Below are 20120 nucleotides of genomic sequence, written 5' to 3'. Positions count from 1 at the left end.
CTTATAATGTTGTGGCCGCCTGGAAGTAGGCAACCAGTTATACATACATAATGCAGCCACCGGATTGGCAGCTACAACGCGCAAGCCCAAAGAGGAAACGCCACGGTGGAAACGTAAAACAGACTCTCTTCTTCTCCGACCACTCACCGTGTGCAGACGTCCTCTCCTCTTCAAGACCTCCACGTGGACATACACATACAACCTTGGGCCGTGTTATCATTTTTGTAGTTGGTATTGTAAATAAACCTGTACTAAAACCGTTTCCGTTAGTAATTCGACGACAACAATTACAATTGGTGACCCCGACGTGATCGAAGAACTACGGGTACGAACATCCCGACGTGATCGAAGAACTACGGGTACGAACATGCCGACTGCCGAAGAACTGCAACAGCAACTCGAAAAACAGCAAGAAGCCATCCGGAAGCTAGAGCAAGAACTCGCCAATACTCGAGCAACCAAAACCACGCGAGATGAAGAGCTGCTCAAGAACCTCGACGAAGTAAAGGTCACATCGTCGAACTTGAAGCTACCGACATTTTGGCGACGCGATCCAGCGTTGTGGTTCGCACAGGTTGAAGCACAGTTTCACACCGCACGGATAACCTCGGACCAGACGAAGTATTGCACCGTGGTAGCGGCGCTAGACTGCAGCACACTCCAGCCAGTCACAGACATCGTAGCGAACCCACCAGACAAAGAGAGGTACGACACAATTAAGAAGAAACTGATAGCCGCCTACACCGACTCACAGGAGAAGCAGCTACGAAAGCTGATAAACGAGATGGAGCTAGGGGACCGACAACCATCCCAGTTATTCCGCGAAATGAAGGCACTCGCGGGGCAACAGATGAATAGCGAAGTCATAAAAACGCTCTGGCTACAGCGACTTCCACCACATGTCCAACTCGTGCTGTCTGCGAGCGAGGGAGTACCGCTGGAAAAGATGGCAGAAATCGCGGACAAATTGGCGGAAATACACAGAAGCAACGCTATGGCTTCCAGTATCAACGCGATAGGTGCCACCAGCGACACGACGCGGCAGAACACCATCGTACCAACGCAGGAAACTAACCTCATCACGGTAATTGCAGACCTCCAGAAACAGATGGCGGCCTTATCGGTAGCCGTAACTCACCTAAGCAACACGAGAGGGCGCAGTCCACAAGCACGGCAAAATGACAGCCGAAATCGGTCAAGGACACACAGCAGGCAACGCACGGATCAAAATGGCGTTTGTTATTACCACGCCAAGTTCGGTGTAAACGCCCGAAAGTGTTTCAAACCTTGCACGTTTGTACAGCCGGAAAACTAGAGGCGCCGTCGGGTATCGAGGCGGTACACGACGACGCGCGTCATCATCGTCTCTTCGTCACGGACCCCAAATCCGGTATCAGGTACCTACCTAGTCGATACCGGAGCAGAGGTCTCAGTCCTGCCGAAAACGTTTTCAGGTAAGGCTCAGTCACAGACACAAGATACACCCGCCCTATTTGCAGCGAACAACACACCCATCCGCACGTTCGGCCAGAAACTCATGGTGGTTGACTTGAAGCTACGCAGAACTTTTAAATGGGTTTTCATCCTCGCGGACGTCGAGAAACCAATAATAGGGGCCGATTTTCTCGAGTACTACCACCTCCTACCGGACCTGAGAAACCGGAAGCTGGTAGACCCCTTGACACATCTCTCTTCCCCTGGTTTCGTATTGGCCTGCTCCGTACCACGTATTACGACGGTGGCAAAAACCTCCAGCTACCACAACCTGCTGGCGGAATACCCGGAATTGACGAAAGCACCACGTCCGGGAAGTCAAATATCCAGCTCCGTAGTGCATCACATATACACAACAGGCCCTCCTGTAGCTGAAACACCACGCAGACTACCACCGGAGAAACTCAAGGCTGCCAAAGCTGAGATCCAGTACATGTTGGAGCAAGGTTGGTGTCGCCCCTCCAGCAGTCCATGGGCCAGCCCACTGCACCTAGTGCAGAAGAAGAATCCTGGGGAATGGCGTCCTTGTGGGGATTATCGGAGGCTGAACGGGGTAACAATCCCAGACAGATACCCCATACCACACATCCAGGACTTCTCGGCCAGACTAGAGGGAAAAACGGTGTTCTCCACGATAGATTTGGTACGTGCTTACCACCAAATTCGAGTGGCCGACGAGGACATCCCAAAAACTGCAGTGTGTACGCCATTCGGTTTATTTGAGTTCACAGTGATGACTTTTGGCCTACGCAATGCCGCGCAAACTTTTCAAAGACACCTCAATAATGTGCTCAACGATTTAGACTTTTGTTTCGCATATATAGACGATATTTTAGTTTTTTCCGCGAACCCAGAGGAGCATGTGCGACATTTAAAAACGCTGTTTGAAAGACTGAAGCAACACCAAATCGTGGTTAATGCAGCAAAGTGCGTGTTCGGGGCAAGTGAAGTGGAGTACCTAGGACATAGCATTTCGACTCACGGGACCCGTCCAGCAACCGCGAAAGTGACGGCGATAAGTGATTTTCCTAAGCCGCAAACTGTGAAGGACTTACGAAAGTTTCTCGGCATGGTCAACTTTTATCGTCGCTTCGTCAAAAATGCCGCATCTATCCAAGCACCGCTACATGTGTACCTGCGAAATTCAAAAAAGAATGACAAGACGCCGATCAGCTGGACCAATGAGGCGGAAGAAGCGTTCAGCCAGTGCAAGAGCGAGTTGTCGAGCGCTGCGCTGCTAGCACACCCTTCCGAGAACGCCTCATTAAGATTGACCACCGATGCTTCGGATACAGCCATGGGGGCTGTGTTGGAGCAGGAGGTTAAAGGCGACTGGCAACCCCTGGGATTTTTCTCAAAAAAGTTGACCAACACCCAACGAAGGTACAGCACGTACGACCGCGAACTGCTCGCGATATACGAAGCCATCAAATTCTTTCGCTACATGGTAGAAGCGAGAGTCTTCACGGTTAGAACGGACCACAAGCCTTTGATTTACGTGTTCAAACAGAACTCAGAGAAAGCTTCCCCGAGGCAGCTACGCCAACTCGACTTCATCAGTCAGTTCACTACGGAGATAGAACACATACCGGGCGAAAACAACATGGTGGCGGACACATTATCCCGAATCAGCGAAGTTCACACGGCAGCAGTGATCGACCCAGACGAACTCGCCTCCGCCCAAGAACAAGACCTGGAGTTGAGAAACCTGCTGAATTCCAGTACCAGTTTGAAACTCCAGAATCTCACACCCATGAATTCGGATACGGCGATCTGGTGCGACACAGCCACGGGGAGAATTCGCCCCTACATACCCCTCCACTTACGAAAAAGGGTATTTGACATGGTACATTCTAAATCACACCCAGGCGGCAAAGCCACATTCAAGGCGGTACATAAAAGTTTCGTGTGGCCATACATGGAACGCAACATAAAAAAATGGGCGCGCGAATGCCTTCCTTGCCAGCGGTCAAAGGTGAGTAGGCACACTAGAACACCCCTAAAACATTTTGAACTTACAGAATGCCGATTCGAACATGTACACATGGACATCGTTCGGCCATTACCACCATCACAGGGACACCGGTACTGCCTCACGATGACAGACAGGTTCACCCGATGGCCAGAAGTAATTCCCATGACGGACATGACGGCGGAGACGGTGGCGAAAACCTTTTACGCAACCTGGGTTGCGCGATTCGGTTGCCCCCACCGTATTACAACTGACCAAGGCCGGCAGTTCGAGGCCACACTGATGTCTGCCCTCACAGACCTCTTGGGCACTAAACGTTGCCGAACCACGCCATACCGACCACAGTGCAACGGGATGATCGAGAGGTGGCACAGAACGATCAAAGCCGCCATCATGTGCCACGAGACCAGCGACTGGTACGACATCCTACCTACGGTGCTGTTAGGTTTAAGGACAACGATCAAGGACGACCTTCAGTGTTCCCCAGCCGAGCTGACTTACGGCACGCAACTACGAATCCCGGGGGAATTTTTCTTCGCAAACGACGAGCCAGAAGTCGACCCCAGCAATTTCGTCGACAAGTTGAGGCTCCACATGCGCAACGTCCGACCAAGGCCAGCAACCCACCATGGCCACCACAAGACTTTTGTCCACCCAGAGCTGTCTGACTGTTCCCACATCTTCCTCAGAGATGACTCAGTCAGGAAGCCACTACAACCACCATACACCGGACCCCACCACGTATTACGACGTACAGACAAGGTGATAGTGATAAGCATGAATGGAAGAGAAACCACAGTGAGCCTGGACCGAGTAAAACCGGCTTTCATATCGGCAGAGTCCTGCACTCCGCCTCATGTGCAGCCCCCAACGCAACAGGTCCCGACAACACCTGCGTCGACGAGCACCACTACAAGGTCAGGAAGAACAGCCAGACCACCAGTGAAATTCCGCGACTACGAAACGTAGTCACTGGGAGGGGACTACTGTGGCCGCCTGGAAGTAGGCAACCAGTTATACATACATAATGCAGCCACCGGATTGGCAGCTACAACGCGCAAGCCCAAAGAGGAAACGCCACGGTGGAAACGTAAAACAGACTCTCTTCTTCTCCGACCACTCACCGTGTGCAGACGTCCTCTCCTCTTCAAGACCTCCACGTGGACATACACATACAACCTTGGGCCGTGTTATCATTTTTGTAGTTGGTATTGTAAATAAACCTGTACTAAAACCGTTTCCGTTAGTAATTCGACGACAACAATTACAATGTCATCAGTGGTCGGAAGTAATTCAATTACAAGTAACTCATTACTGTAATACAATTACTTTTGAATCAATGAACAATAGCAATGAATTACTTCAAAGAAATGCAATGAGTAATTGTAATGAATTAGTTTTTGTGAGGGATTCAATTACTTTTGCAATTGCTTTTAGCTCAAAAGTATTGTTTTGTCTTTCTGTACGAATCGTTTACCTGACCTGTTGGGATTATTATATACTATCCTCAAACATATTTGGCGTTTATGACTTCACACCAATTTGACTCCCATTATAATTCAATAGGCCGTCACAACCGGATGTCTTAAACCCGCTCACCGATACCTACCTGAAAAGACCTTTTCGACGTGCTGGGGACGGTCGAGACGCGAAGGACCGGACTCGAGTAATTTTGTTTGTTAAAATTTTCAAATTTCAAAATTTCCTTACAGAACATGATTTATACTTTGAAGAAAATTACACAAAGACACAATTATTAGAAGTGTTACACACTCGAAAATTTGAGAAACAATATAAAATAGATGCTATGGCGCGAGATCGTGGATTTAGGGTGATTAGACTTCCGCCGTACCATTGTATATTTAACCCCATCGAACTAATCTGGTCGCAAATGAAAAATAATATAAGAAGGAATAATATGGCACCAAAATTTAGTAGTGCAACAATTGACATAATTAGGGAAGAAGCTTCCAAAATAACTGCCGAAATGTGGGCCAATTGTGTACGACATTCCACAAAAGAAGAAGACCAGTACAGGGCACGGTTGATAACACCGTTAATTATTAATTTAGAAGAGTCGAGTGATGATGACAATGACTATTTCGATCAATAAATAAGCAGTAGTAGTTAATAAGTAAATAGTTGTGCTGTAATAAAAAATGATTGAGTACAAAGTTACTTTGTTTTTACTTAAAATAAAAAACTCGAAAGGCGCAGTTGTCGGTAAATGCAAAACTCAGTCCTGCCCTGTGCTTTTACCAGGAAAGGTCTTTTCAGGTAGGTATCGGTGAGCGGGTTTAAGACATCCGGTTGTGACGGCCTATTGAATTATAATGGGAGTCAAATTGGTGTGAAGTCATAAACGCCAAATATGTTTGAGGATAGTATACCTGCTTCGTCCACACAGAGGAAAGATTAACCCAGTAGGGAATTAAAATCTAAAGCGAGTTTAGCACATAATTTGTTAGGAAACCATGCTACATGAGCTCTTCAAATATCATTCTAGCGATTTTGAGATGTATTTTTCACTTTATGCTTTTGAGTGAAATTTACTTTAAAACGTTACTTAACAAAAAGAAAGAAAAACTACGTTGGCAAATGTTTTGTGTAATTTGTATACTATCCTCAAACATATTTGGCGTTTATGACTTCACACCAATTTGACTCCCATTATAATTCAATAGGCCGTCACAACCGGATGTCTTAAACCCGCTCACCAATACCTACCTGAAAAGACCTTTTCGACGTGCCAGGGACGGTCGAGACGCGAAGGACCGGACGCAGAGTAATTTTGTTTGTTAAAATTTTCAAATTTCAAAATTTCCTTACAGAACATGATTTATACTTTGAAGAAAATTACACAAAGACACAATTATTAGAAGTGTTACACACTCGAAAATTTGAAAAACAATATAAAATAGATGCTATGGCGCGAGATCGTGGATTTAGGGTGATTAGACTTCCGCCGTACCATTGTATATTTAACCCCATCGAACTAATCTGGTCGCAAATGAAAAATAATATAAGAGGGAATAATACGGCACCAAAATTTAGTAGTGCAACAATTGACATAATTAGGGAAGAAGCTTCCAAAATAACTGCCGAAATGTGGGCCAATTGTGTACGACATTCCACAAAAGAAGAAGACCAGTACAGGGCACGGTTGATAACACCGTTAATTATTAATTTAGAAGAGTCGAGTGATGATGACAGTGACTATTTCGATCAATAAATAAGCAGTAGTAGTTAATAAGTAAATAGTTGTGCTGTAATCAAAAATGATTGAGTACAAAGTTACTTTGTTTTTACTTAAAATAAAAAACTCGAAAGGCGCAGTTGTCGGTAAATGCAAAACTCAGTCCTGCCCTGTGCTTTTACCAGAAAAGGTCTTTTCAGGTAGGTATCGGTGAGCGGGTTTAAGACATCCGGTTGTGACGGCCTATTGAATTATAATGGGAGTCAAATTGGTGTGAAGTCATAAACGCCAAATATGTTTGAGGATAGTATAAAACTCAGTTTTTGCCAGTGGTGCATTTGTGAACTTTTTTACAAAATATAATAATCTCTTTCCACATCTTTTGGTATGACGCGTGTATTACTTGTACTTATTTTAAATTTGGTAGCCATCAAATTCCAAACATTTTTGATTAGGAATATATCAGAAGATTTTGGAGGGCAAGGGAGAAGATTGACTTCAACTTCTCCAAAACGGTCTAGAGTGACCCTAACAATGCGTGCTTGGGCATCTATAGTTGCACAAGCCGCTCCCCGAAAAACTGGAGATATCATCGTTCGTCTTCGCCTTTTCTTTATCCGACCATTGCTCATGCCCAAACAAAATCGGGATTCGTCAATAAAGACAACTTGATACCATTCTTCATTCCAGCGTAAGCTTTCTCGACACCACTCTGGCGTTTGTGAGCAACTGTGAGTCGTAACACAACCTGTAGCCAGTACGAAAGACTGGCTGTTGATGGTCTTATCACCGGTCTTCTTTCTTCTGAAAACCATTTGTCTACAATTGAACATGTAGTTGATAAATGCCTCCTCACAACTAACAGTTTTAGATGCCCCTCCTGACGTGCTGTTGCTTATGGCGGACGCCCTGGATATCTGGCTTGTTATGGTGTTCGTTCTTAGAACCAAACCTGATAACAGTTTGCCACAGATGATAAGGTCCTGTTTACTCGGGCTACAATTCAGCGGAACGATAATTCCTCTTCTCGAAAACCCACTATTGGATCTTTCTCAAAGTTTCAGAGTGGCCTAAAATTTAAACGCCGACTCACTCTAGGCCATGTGACAAACACGTCAAACACAATAACGTGCCGAAAATGGTCAAATGTGCCATACATACCATGATAACTTTTTCTTCAGCGTCCAAGAAAAATGTTTCGTTCTTAAAACTACTTGACCGATGCCATTCAAATTCTAATCAATTCTGACAACCCTTAGCTTATACATACAATTTTATTACAATAAAACCATGCCTTCTTAAAGGGACCAATTCCAAGTTGGCCGACGCAATCACCACTCTGCGCCACCGTTATGGTGCATTTTCAAATTCAAAAATTTCCATTAATGCAACGAGGGTGCAACAACGACATCTTACCTCTTTCGGTATTTTTTTTTTCGTTTCATCCTCACCTTCCCTATAATTTTCAAATAAAATAACAACAACACCCGCTAAACTAAAACTTTATAGACGACCGCCATTTTTCGAGATAAATTGCGCCAAATTGCGCTACCTACTCGAGGAGCCGCAACTCGATGGTGCAAATTGCAATGGAAAAATTCGACACAAGTGCGTTTGTTTATTTCGTCACCCCTAGCAACCAGCATTTGATAGCCAAATTAGCATTACAAAGTTGCGCTGTACCAGTGACTTGCGTCGGCGCAACTGGCCAACTTGGAATTGGCCCCTATGTGTTATTTTACTTTTGTCACTCAGTATATTTTCAATGGAGTTGAGATCTGCAACCAATCAAGGACGTTTACATTACGATCTTGTAGCCACGTCCTCCAGAATCCTAATGTAAACATCACTACTGAGCCTACTTTCCACATGTATCATTCTCCTGTCGACTAACTGCACAAATCAAGCTCATATATTTACGGACGATCGCCCGCTTTGTTCTATACTTTGAACATAGCCTGACTCATAACGAGTGTTTCGTGACTTCCGTGGTCTATATAAGCAGAATCATCCGTTATAGGCTGATTCGAACAGTTTTTCATCGGAGAATACTACCCTATTCGAAAATATTTCATCCCGTCCCAGGTGCTCTTACATGAAACCTATTCTCACATTCTTTAAAAAAGTCCATGAAATGGACTTCTTTAGCAGCCGCATTATTTCGCGGTTTAGTTTTTCTTAGGCGCCATTCTGCCGTTCTGACAGATAGCGTAAAATCAGTCAGTGATGCTGCTTCAACTACATTGGAAAAGCGATTGATTCCGACAACGTTGTCTAGAGTTTCGTAGTCTTCACGCGTTCCTCTCTCTAAGATGGGGAATTGGTTTTTACTTTATGATATCTCCCCAGATCACTTTAAAACTATTACTGAGTGATACATTTGTGGAAGTAAAGGAGGGCTATTGGCTAATATTTTCTTCAAATCGTCATATAGCGCCCATTTACTGTAAATAGGCTTTAAAAATCGTATTTTGAAATCAGCACTCGGCCCGATTTTTCGCGAAACGGTCCGTCTCAATTCGACGATCGCGTCTTGGATTAGTCATGGAAGATCAAAATGTCAAAGTCAACTTAGAAATCATTCTCGATTGTAACTCAGAAATCACTAAACAACTGTAATTGAATAATTCAATTTGAGTTGTTCAATGATTTCTGAGTGAAAATCGAGGAATCATTTCTAAATTGATTTTGACATTTCGATTTTCCACGGCTAAACTAAAAACGCGATCGTTTCGTGACAAATCGGACCGAACGTTAATTTACAAATACGATTTTTAAAGTCTTTTTTTCTACAATCGATATAGAAAGTAGGCATTTGACGCTTGGACTTGACAACGCAAAAGTCAAGTTTTCTGAGGAACGTCACTTTGTCGCTCACGCGCGACAAAATGTACAAAACGCTCTGTAATCCAATTAATCAAATATTCACTGGATCACTGGCCAGTTCATTACATAGCAACAGGTAAACAAACTTTGGTTTATACAAATTTTTGAGTTTTATGCTGTGGTTTGGTGAAAATGGAAGAAGACAATTTCTTGGGACGTTTTTAATTATTGTGCAAACTGTCTTGATTGTAGAAAAAATCTTGTGTGTATTACGAGCGCAAATTCATTGCCGATTTCGAGAGATTGCAGCGCTTCTTCGTCGCGCCGCAACTTTCTCTCTCAATCGGCAATGTATAATTTTACGCCCTTAATACACAAATAGCTATCACCACAGCTTTTTACAGTGAATGGGCGCTTTGCGATCTGAGGAGATATTGTAAAATAAAAACCAATTTTCTATATTAATTTCCTATGTCCAAACCTGGATACGGCAGCCTGCATTTTTATTTATTTATTGGTCTTACATGGGTTACTAGAACATCAAATGGCCAACAACCAATAATAAAATTAGTGAAATTTGAGCTTCGCAGCACTGGATCATAAATAACTATTTTTTTAGATATCAACATCAGTCAAAGTCAGTGACAATAATGCATAGGCTATATCATGTTCTTTTTGATATGAGAGGAAAAGCTTGGCGAACATTTTACGTTGCCTACTGTACTTCTTTGAAAGTTATTACAAAACATTAACTGAAGTCGTATACAAAAGATAGATAAACGGACACGCAACAGCAACAAAACAAGTGTAGACTTGTCCAATCTTTGAAGGTTTAGCCACTACATTTAAGTGTCAAAACAGAATGGTGCAATTGACAGATATGATGTGGATTTAAATTCCACTCCATTCCTTGATGCATAAGTGACATTATATTATTATTAACAGAGTAACCTAGGGTGTTAATATCACATTAAGTGCGACTAAACCCATGACTGTGTATAGCTTATTATAATACAAAAAATTCTTGTAAATTCTGACGCAAATGACATTTTTTGTGACTACGTTTTGTTTGTGTTTAGCGACATTTGATTTAATCACCGCTAAGAAAATTAGATGTGTATAGCTTATTATTATTAAGTATAATACAAAAATCTCTTGAAAATTTTAACGCAAATGACATTTTTTGTGATTACGTTTTGTTTGTGTTTAGCGACATTTTATTTAATCACCTGCTAAAAAAATTAGATAACCTACACTGTTTTTAAAAACTGTCTGATTAATATTTTTATTGAAAAATATGACGTTGTAACTGATTGTGTATGTCTTCTACATATGTCTACAAGTTGTGTATGTTTTAAGAATATATTTACCTGGAGATCGATTCTGTATATTCATTGCTGCTGCCAGAAAAGTACAAGCTGAAGCTACGGATAATGTGGACGTAACATGATCTTCACAGGCGTTACGTAACTCATCGACGCCAAGTTCTTGTGCGAGGGCTAACATTTCAAAAACACTGCTATCTTGTAGAAGTATCTGTTTAATTTCTTCATTGTCAGTTTAAAAGATAAAATTAAATATTCTGTGTTGTACCAACCTTTCCAGTATATATGTAGAGCAGAAATTGTTTAAATGTGTCAGGTGGTGCTTGAGGTAAACGTATAGGAGTTGGCGTTCCTGGAGTAGTTGGTGAAACCGAAGATCCTGGTATACGGCAAACCTCGCCACGTTTAGCTGTTTGAAAGCTTTTGCATCTGTAAAAACATTAGTGCGTTTGTAGGTCGAGCCAGTTTTTAAATACTTAATTAATGCTTTTATTAAAATTTGAATTACTGCTTGTCTATATGTCCCTATTTAAGAATTAAATTCCACACCGAGAAATAACAATACTGTAAAACCACATTTGAAAAATAAAAATTATTTCAACAACATAGTTTACCATCCATGTTTTCGGACATTTAGGAAGTTATTAATGGAATGCCACCTTTGCGTTAGTAGACGAAAAGGTTGGACTGTATAGTGCAGATAAAAAATAATTAATTTAAAAAAATTAGAATTTTCCAATGAGTGCTGGATGTTTGAATCATTTATAGACATTCTTTACATATACTCATATATATATTATGGAGGCATTTATAGGTTATGCTTACAAATAAGTTTGAATGTTACGCCGTTTTTGAGTTTATTTTGTCATGAATATCATCATTTTTGCATTTGTGTAATGATTTAACAACATTACTAAAGTTAGTATGACATTACTGAAAACACAACTTTTTCATGGTTTGCCTATAGGAGAGTCCTCATGGTATGGCAAGATGACGGATTAAACCATGAATAAGTTTAATAATAATAAACAAAAGCAAGGTAAATTCGTAAATCACAAGTACATGAGTGATGAGTGTATTATTTCGTACAATTTTGGTAATGGTGTTAGTGAGATGTTTGAGTGGCGACCTATGTGTTTACCCCCACCTGCCGAAAAATCGTACTTTCGCGCTATTTGGGGAAAACCAACCAGTGGACGGAAACAGCTACTTCCCGGACAAAAGCCCCGCCGGACACCTGTCTGCACTGGCGTCGCCACTTTCGCGGAAAACGCCCGCGTTCCTCTAAATTTGCAAAGTGTTTAATCACACCGGAGGCTAGACAACCTGTTGGGAAGCTGTAGACTGCAGTTTCGATCTTGTTGGATCTCATCCCATCGAGTTGTCTAGCATTCGGTGTGATTAAACACTTTGCAATTTTGGTAATGTTACTTAAGTATGCAATATAATGAGAGGAGGTTGGTGGGAATGATTAGCCAAATTTTGGTTAGCGTTTTACGTACTTTAAGCGAAAGCACCCTTATAAATCAAACTGGCTATCGTATAACTTAACTCAGTTCACATATACCTAGTAAAACTTTACAGCTCCCTTATGGCAACAATGAACAATAATAATCCTTGCGGTTCGGGTCCATTATAAGGGTGGTTTAAGCCGCTTAAGTCATAAAAGTTTTACAAGGTGTATGTAGAGTGAGTTTTGTATACTTCCTTAGCCTACGTGCGCGAAGTAAAAATTGATCTGAAACTTCAATTATAACTATTTAGACAGAACTTTCCTCCTCCGTGAAGTATAAGCGAACAAATACGGTTTCTTCGAAAAATTGTAAAACTGAATTTAACGAATTTTATTTTTATTTCCCCAGCGTAAGCTAAGGAATTATACTTAGTACTCGAGTGTATAGGACGACTTGACACTTTCATGTTTTTACGGCAGTTCATAATCCCTAGTGTAAACATACCTTTGTACTTAACATTCTTTTTTTCTGCATTTTTGTTGATAGTTGATTGTGGATGCGTGAATTTATTTTTTATGAAAATGTATTTGCCCATCCCCCCTAAAAAATTGATAACGTCACCTCAAAATATTGCTGAATCTTCTAAAATCTATCTTAAATGTGCAAAATATGATACTCGGAATTCGTCACTGCACTCATATTTTTTAGATTTGCTTATACAGGTGACTCAAAAAATTCAATTCAAAAATGCTGGATATATTTCATTGTATTTTAGGAGCGAGGGAAGTTCTATTGAAACAACTTTCGACCAATTTTTTAATTATTATTACATAATATGATGCATCAACCATTGCAATGAACGTCATATATAAAACTAAAGTGAGTTTCATGGAGGAATTCATGTGCTGCACTCAGCACCAACGAATGGATCAATTTATGCATTTATTTTGTTTAATTTGTCCTACAATAATAATCATCACACTCGATAAAATAACTCAATTTGAGTTGTTCAATGATTTCTGAGTGAGAATCGAAGAATGCTTTTAAATTCACTTTGACATTACGATTTTCCATGGCTAATCCAAAAACGCGATTGTCGAACTGAGACGGAACGTTTCGTGACATATCGGGTTGTGCACTAATTTCACAATACGATTTTTAAAGCCTTTTTGCAGTGAATGAGCCCGATGTAACGATTTGAAAAAAATACTCCCCGGCAGCCCTCCTTTACCTCTACAAATGCATCACTCAATAATAGCTTTAAAGTGATCTGGGAAGACATTATAGAATAAAAACCAATTTTCCATGTTAATTCTCTATGTCCAAACTTAGATGCGGCATCCTGTATAATACTTGACTTGGACTCCCGAATTCGCTACTTCTACTTTTTATATCCTATTTATTTGATAGAAAACTATTTGTTAGATACCGTAACATTGTCTCGGAACCATTTTGTCCGTTGTCCCACATCCGGTGTGCCGCAAGGGTCCAATCTGGGATCATTGCTGTTTTTATTATATATGTCAACGATGTAATTAACTCCTTATCTTTAAGAAATTACTATTCGCTGGCGATCTTAAGTTGTTCCTGATGGTAAATGAGCCTTGTGATTACGATATTTTACAAGAAAATTTAAACGCACTCTCTACATAGAGCGCATCAAATCGGCTATTTCTAAATAAAAGTAATTGTTTTATTGTGGCGTACAGTAGAAAAGAGAACATGATTGTTTATAACTACTCAATTGAGGAAACTCACCTGGCCAGATTGGATACAGAAAAATCTAGGTGTCACATTTGACAATAAATTTACTTTTAGGGATCATATTGCTGAATCTGTTGCGCAAGTCTATAAAATGTTCGGGGTCATCTAAAGGAGTTGTTCCGATTTTACACCCAAGCATTGCTCTCCCTGTACTATTCTCTAATGCGCTACCGGTTAGAATACGCAGCTATAATATGGTACCCCATTTATTCCATATAAGTATATGAATTTATTCGAGTCTGTACAGCGAAAATGTTTAAACTACGTGTCATTTACAATTGATGGTGTCTATCCCGTTCGAGGATCTGACCATAATGCCTTACTGAATAGATCATCTTTTGTGTCAAGATTCTTTATAATATATATTATCATTAACAAAATAGACTATCCATATCAATTAGGTAAAATTATGTTTTCTGTACCCAGATTATACAATAGAAATAGTTTTACTTTTTACTATGCACCAACAATAATTCTAATGTGTAGAAACTTTAACTTAATTTGTAACCAGTGCAGTGTGATATTAATGGCCATAATTTCGATCACAAAGACTTTAATTACCTATTTGGAGAATAAATAACGTTTTGCTTTTTGTATAGCTTATAGGTCTAAACTATATCTTATGTTTATTTATTTCCTATTTATTATTATATCTGCACTAGTGTTTTCTTATTTTTACTATTTCCTGTAATTGGGTGCCTACCCGTTGGGAATAAATACATATTATTATTAATATTATCAATGATATTATAATATTAATATTATTATATATTATTATTGCTTACATATTATTATATTAACTTCTAGGCATTCTCTTAGAAAAATAAAATGCGCAAAACCAAGTTTATAATTTTTCGAAAAATCAGGATACGTTTTATTGTGCTTCAGGGGCGAGGGAAGTTCTGTCGATACAACCTTCGACCATTATTTTTAATGAAAATATAAATATTTTTGTGCATGTTCGAGTCTTTCGGTTAGCTTCCTCGTTTTAGGTAAAAAAAATTTCAAAGAAGAATTTATACATACAATTTATCTTATTTAAAAGTAGAACTGGTGTTGGTACTTACCGAGCCATCAATATTACTCTGTGTGCAGATACACGTTCTTCTTCTCTTCCAAGAATAAAAACAATATCTGCCGAATCTGTATCTTCCGAAAGACGTTGTAGGTCATCTAATAATCGAGGTACACCTGCTAAAGCCTTATCAGCTGGAAGAGCCGCAGAATTAAATCCACCAACTCTTGATCCCATTTTGGTTGCGACTACGTAGACCTATAAAGCATACAAAAATTAAAATTTATTAATCAAATGTACGCTTTATACGCTATCTGTCTGTCCGGCGTTGTCTGTTGTCAAACATATTTTGTATGCCTATTAGGAATATCATATTTAAAAACGTTAACCAAAAGTTGGCTAATGATCCCCACCAACAATTTCATGACGTCATCTCAAAGTATTCTAGTTTAAAATGTATTAAATGTTATACAACAATATACTCCTATACTTGCGGTGTACGAATCTACTTTGATTTTTTCCCTGAAAGTCTTAATTTTAGAAAAAAAAAAATTGGTCCAAAGAGTTTAGACAGTACTTCCCTCGCTGTCGGAAACGTGACGACTACATGCCTATTATGCTTTTTTTTTTCGCAGTGGATTTCAAAGAATTCGGTTTTGTAGTTCCTGAGTAAATCAATAAAATAAATTTACGCATTCATGAATTTTTTTGAGTCACCCTGTATATGCAAATCAAAAAAATATCAATGGAGTGATAAATCACAAGTACAGACTCATCATATTATGTACAGTTTAGATAGGATTTATTCGGCAAACTTTCGAGCTGACGTCATCAATTTTTTGGAGGGGATAAGCAAACGTATTTTGACTAAACATTTATTATGCTCTTTATAACCTTAAAAATCTGCAAGATTTCAAAGCATTCGGTTTTGTAGTTCCTGATTAACTCAATAAAATAAATTCACGCATTCATTAATTTTTTGGGTCACTCTGTATATGCAAATCGAAAAAATTTGAATGGAATGATAAATCACAAGAAGAGACTCATCGTATTTTGTACTTTTAGATAGGATTTATGATTTATTCAGCAAAATTTTGTGGTGACGTCATAAATTTTTTAGGGGGGGACGACCAAAATACATTTTGATCAAAAATTTACCATGCCTATGATAATTTTAAAACATCTTCAAGATTTCCAAACATTCGGTTTTGTAGTTCCTGAGTAAATCAGTAAATCTGTATATGCAAAACTTAAAAATATGAATGGAGTGATAGATCACAAGTACAGACTCATCATATTTTGTACATTTTAGATATGATTTATTCGGCAAACTTTTGAGCTGACGTCATCAAGTTTTTGGAGGGGATATATAAATATTTTTTGACTAAAGATTTATGATGCTCTTTATAGCCTTAAAACATCTGCAACATTCCAAAGCATTCGCTTTTGCAGATTCAAAATTAGATTGCAAAATGTTGTTTTATAATTTTGATTTTTTTTCCAAAAATCTGGACGTTTCGGGTGAAAACTCAATTCGGAGTTGTAAACTACATGTGTAGGACTATGTTATTTTATACAATTTAAAACCCATTTACTATGTAAAATTTTCAAGTGACGTCATCGCATTAGTGGTGGGGATGATTAGACAAATTTTGGTTAGCGTTTTACCATCTACATGATATTCCTAATATAAGTACAAAATTTCACAACAATCGGTCCAGTACTTTCGGAGATTATCTGTCTAATAAAAATCCGGGACGGCAGACAGACGGACAGACGGACAGACAGACGGAAATGGCAGACCCATTTCTTCGTCTTCTAGGGGTCATGGAAAAAATTTAATGAAAGCAGTAAATACATTCTGCGTTCCACTGCTAACATATTTTTTTGGAGTCATTAAATGGTCCAAAACTAATCTTGAAAATTTAAACATCGCAACAAGGAAAATCTTCACACAGTATAGAAGGCATCATCCAAAATCGTCCATTGAAAGATTCTCATTACCAAGACAGAATGGAGGAAGGGGTTTCCAGAACCTAGAAAACTTATATCAGAGACAAATCTCAGATCTGAAGAAGTATTTCTTGAAACGAGCAGAAAAAAATGAAATGTTTCGCACCATCACAAGGGCAGATTTGAACCACACACCCTTAAATCTGTCGAACACCGAAGAAATCCACACCCCCCACACAATAGACAAAATAATAAGTGGGCTAAAACAAAAACAACTACATGGAAAATTCTACAAAGACTTAGAAGAAGCTCATGTCAACAAGAAGATGTCATTGATTTGGTGAAAAAATCAAGTTTGTATGCCGAATCAGAAGGATTTGTGTTTGCTATTCAAGACCAAGTAATCAATACCAAGAATTACAGAAAATATATCATCAAAGATCCGAGTATAAGAAACGACTGCTGTCGCCTCTGCAAAGCAAAACCTGAAACGATCCAGCACATAATCTCCTCCTGCAACATCCTGGCACAAACTGACTACAAAGCTAGACACGACAACGCAGCCAAAATCATTCACAAAGAATTAGTAACACTTACGAACTTAATCGAAGATACGACACCCTATTACACTTACATTCCATCTCCGTTCCTTGAAAATAACAAATACAAATTATACTGGGATCGCACGATACTTACAGACTTAAACATTACAGCTAACAGACCAGACATCATACTTACAAAAAAAAAAAAACACACGAACGAAGCCATTCTCATTGACATTGCTATTCCTAACACAAACAACATTATTCAAACATACCACACCAAGATTTCAAAATATCTACAATTATCGATAGAAATGAAATCCATGTTGAATCTTAAAAAAAAATCAATTGAGAATTTAAAGATTTTGCATTTGAATGATTCAATATAATTGTCAAAATTCAAAAAGCTGTTTTGTTAGGAACATGTCATATTGTTCGTAAGTTTCTCGAATAGTCTGATAATGTCAGTCAGATTAGATTAGCACCAGTAGGTTAGAGTAGTGTAGGTCACTTTCCAAGTGATGCGCGGATAAATGATCGGTAGTTACGCTAGACTTTTGGGGATGGGGTGAGATTAGAGAATAATAGCAGACTAATTTGTATGCTGTAATTCTAGAATCTCGAAAGTTGTTTTGTTAATCTAATCAATGCATATCATTACTTAGTCTTAGTACCCGTAATGATAGAAGTCTTGCCTGAATGCCGGTCATTTCCGGGTCAGTGGTGGGTCTTATTAATAATATTCAAAACATTTTGTTCGATTGTGACTTAATTAATAATTTTATTCCTCAGTTTAGAGGCGACAAACTTATTATTCAAATGAAATTAATTTCTACGTGACATTCTTCAGATGTATAAACATAAACTCTTCATGTTGTTGCTATTGCTGAGAGACCATTTTTACGTATTGAGCGCAAACTAAGGAACTATAGTATTCAAGTCTATCGGAAGAATTGATACTTTCATAATTATTTTCTCGACGTTTTATTACCCCCTAGAGAAATTTTTGCAGTCCTTTGAAAAATGTTTGCATTTCCTAGACCTAGACAAGTTATAATTAAGAAAATGTACAACACAACCTCGAATTTCGAAATAAAATGCACTGTTTTCTTTAATGAGTGCAAGTCTAAGCAATAAAAAAGTCTGAACCATCGCACAGTGAACCGATCATTGTTGTTCGTAGAAAATGTCGTTTATTTAGTTTAGTTTCTCTGTTTTACTCTCACGTGTGCAGTCGCGAGAAACGTCATTGCTATTTGTGTTAAATTACGAGTACTTATAAATGCTTTTCATTCAGCTGCATCGCTGTTACTATACACGGCGGACCTGATTAAATTGTTTCCTTATTTTATTGATTAAATCAAAATTCAAGAATGACTCACTCACATTAGCTGGATTTGATGTACTGTACTGTAAAATAGTGGCGGCTGGTCAGGGGCGGCAAGGTCGGCCATGCCGTACCAGTCATTTTAAAATATGTATGTACTTAGTAAGGGTTGAAATTAGAAAATAAAAAAATTGGTCTAAAGAGTTTAGACAGTACTTCCCTCGCTGTCGGAAAATTCACGACTGGATGCCTATTGTGTTTTTTTTCTCATTACATTTTTGTAATGGGAATTTAAAAAAAAATTGCGATGACGTCATCAACATTTTTGAAAGAACACGTATATCAGTTGGGATAGATGTAGTGTAATACTAAATATAATAAAATTATTGTATTCCCAAATTTTCGGGAAAATGAATTGGGTCGTTTTGAATATTGATTTGTAATAATCAATAAAATAACAAAACAATTTACTCACGTATACGGCGCCGGCGTGTACTAGGAGAGGCAACTGAAAATCGTATAGTCGTCTAGTCTAGAGATTTTTATTGCTTCGACTTCCGCTTATTATATAAAACATTGGGTGTTATTTTAATTTTTGACGGTATAATTCACAATTGGTTGATTATAAACATGTCTATACCACATTCGCGGAACCTAGTCAGCCCACAAAACAAATGCACGTCTGTAATGTTAAAGTAAATGTAAATAAGCGTGCTACGCTTATGTTTCAACCGAGTTTTTACTTTACAAAATTTTGTGTCTACCAAATTGGGTTAATTATAAGTGTTGCCTTTAATTTAATCAATAAAATAAATTGACTTCATAATTTTTTTTGAGCCACCTCTTAAGCAAATCGAAAAAATATGAATGGAATGATAAATCACAAGTACAAACTCATCATATTCTTTGCATTTTAGATAGGATTTATTCAGCAAAATTTAGGGGTGACGTCATCAATTTTTTTTAGGGGGGATGAACAAATACATTATGAACAAAAGTTTACCATGCTTATGATAACTTTAAAATATCTCCAAGATTTGAAAGCATTCGGTTTTGTAATTCTTGATTAAATCGATAAAATAAATTCACGCATTCATTAATTTTTTTGAGTCACCCTGTATATGCAAATCCAAAAATATGAATGGAATGATAAATCACAAGTACAGACTCATCATATTTTGCACATTTTAGATAGGATTTATTCAGCAAAATTTTGGGGTGACGTCATCAATTTTTTAGGGGGGATGAGCAA

The 20120-nt window shown here is 38.8% G+C and overlaps 1 protein-coding gene across 6 annotated transcripts in view; it reads right to left on the bottom strand.

Moving 5' to 3' along the window:
• Positions 1–20120, bottom strand: part of LOC135143086 (BTB/POZ domain-containing protein 19) — a 109202-nt gene that overhangs the window by 30773 nt on the left and 58309 nt on the right. For all 6 annotated transcript variants that reach the window (XM_064074932.1, XM_064074931.1, XM_064074934.1 and 3 more), the window contains 3 exons: positions 15099–15304; positions 11086–11242; positions 10859–11024 (listed from right to left, as the gene is read on the bottom strand). In XM_064074932.1, the coding sequence (XP_063931002.1) occupies positions 10859–11024; positions 11086–11242; positions 15099–15283 (508 nt within the window). In that variant the 5' untranslated portion in view covers positions 15284–15304. The remainder of the gene's footprint in view (positions 1–10858; positions 11025–11085; positions 11243–15098; positions 15305–20120) is intronic.

Source organism: Zophobas morio, unplaced genomic scaffold, assembly GCF_036711695.1.
Source record: "Zophobas morio isolate AGI-343-1 ecotype UQ-CSIRO unplaced genomic scaffold, CSIRO_AGI_Zmor_V1 ptg000058l, whole genome shotgun sequence".
NCBI lineage: Eukaryota > Metazoa > Arthropoda > Insecta > Coleoptera > Tenebrionidae > Zophobas > Zophobas morio.
This window is presented reverse-complemented; position numbering and strand designations above follow the sequence as displayed.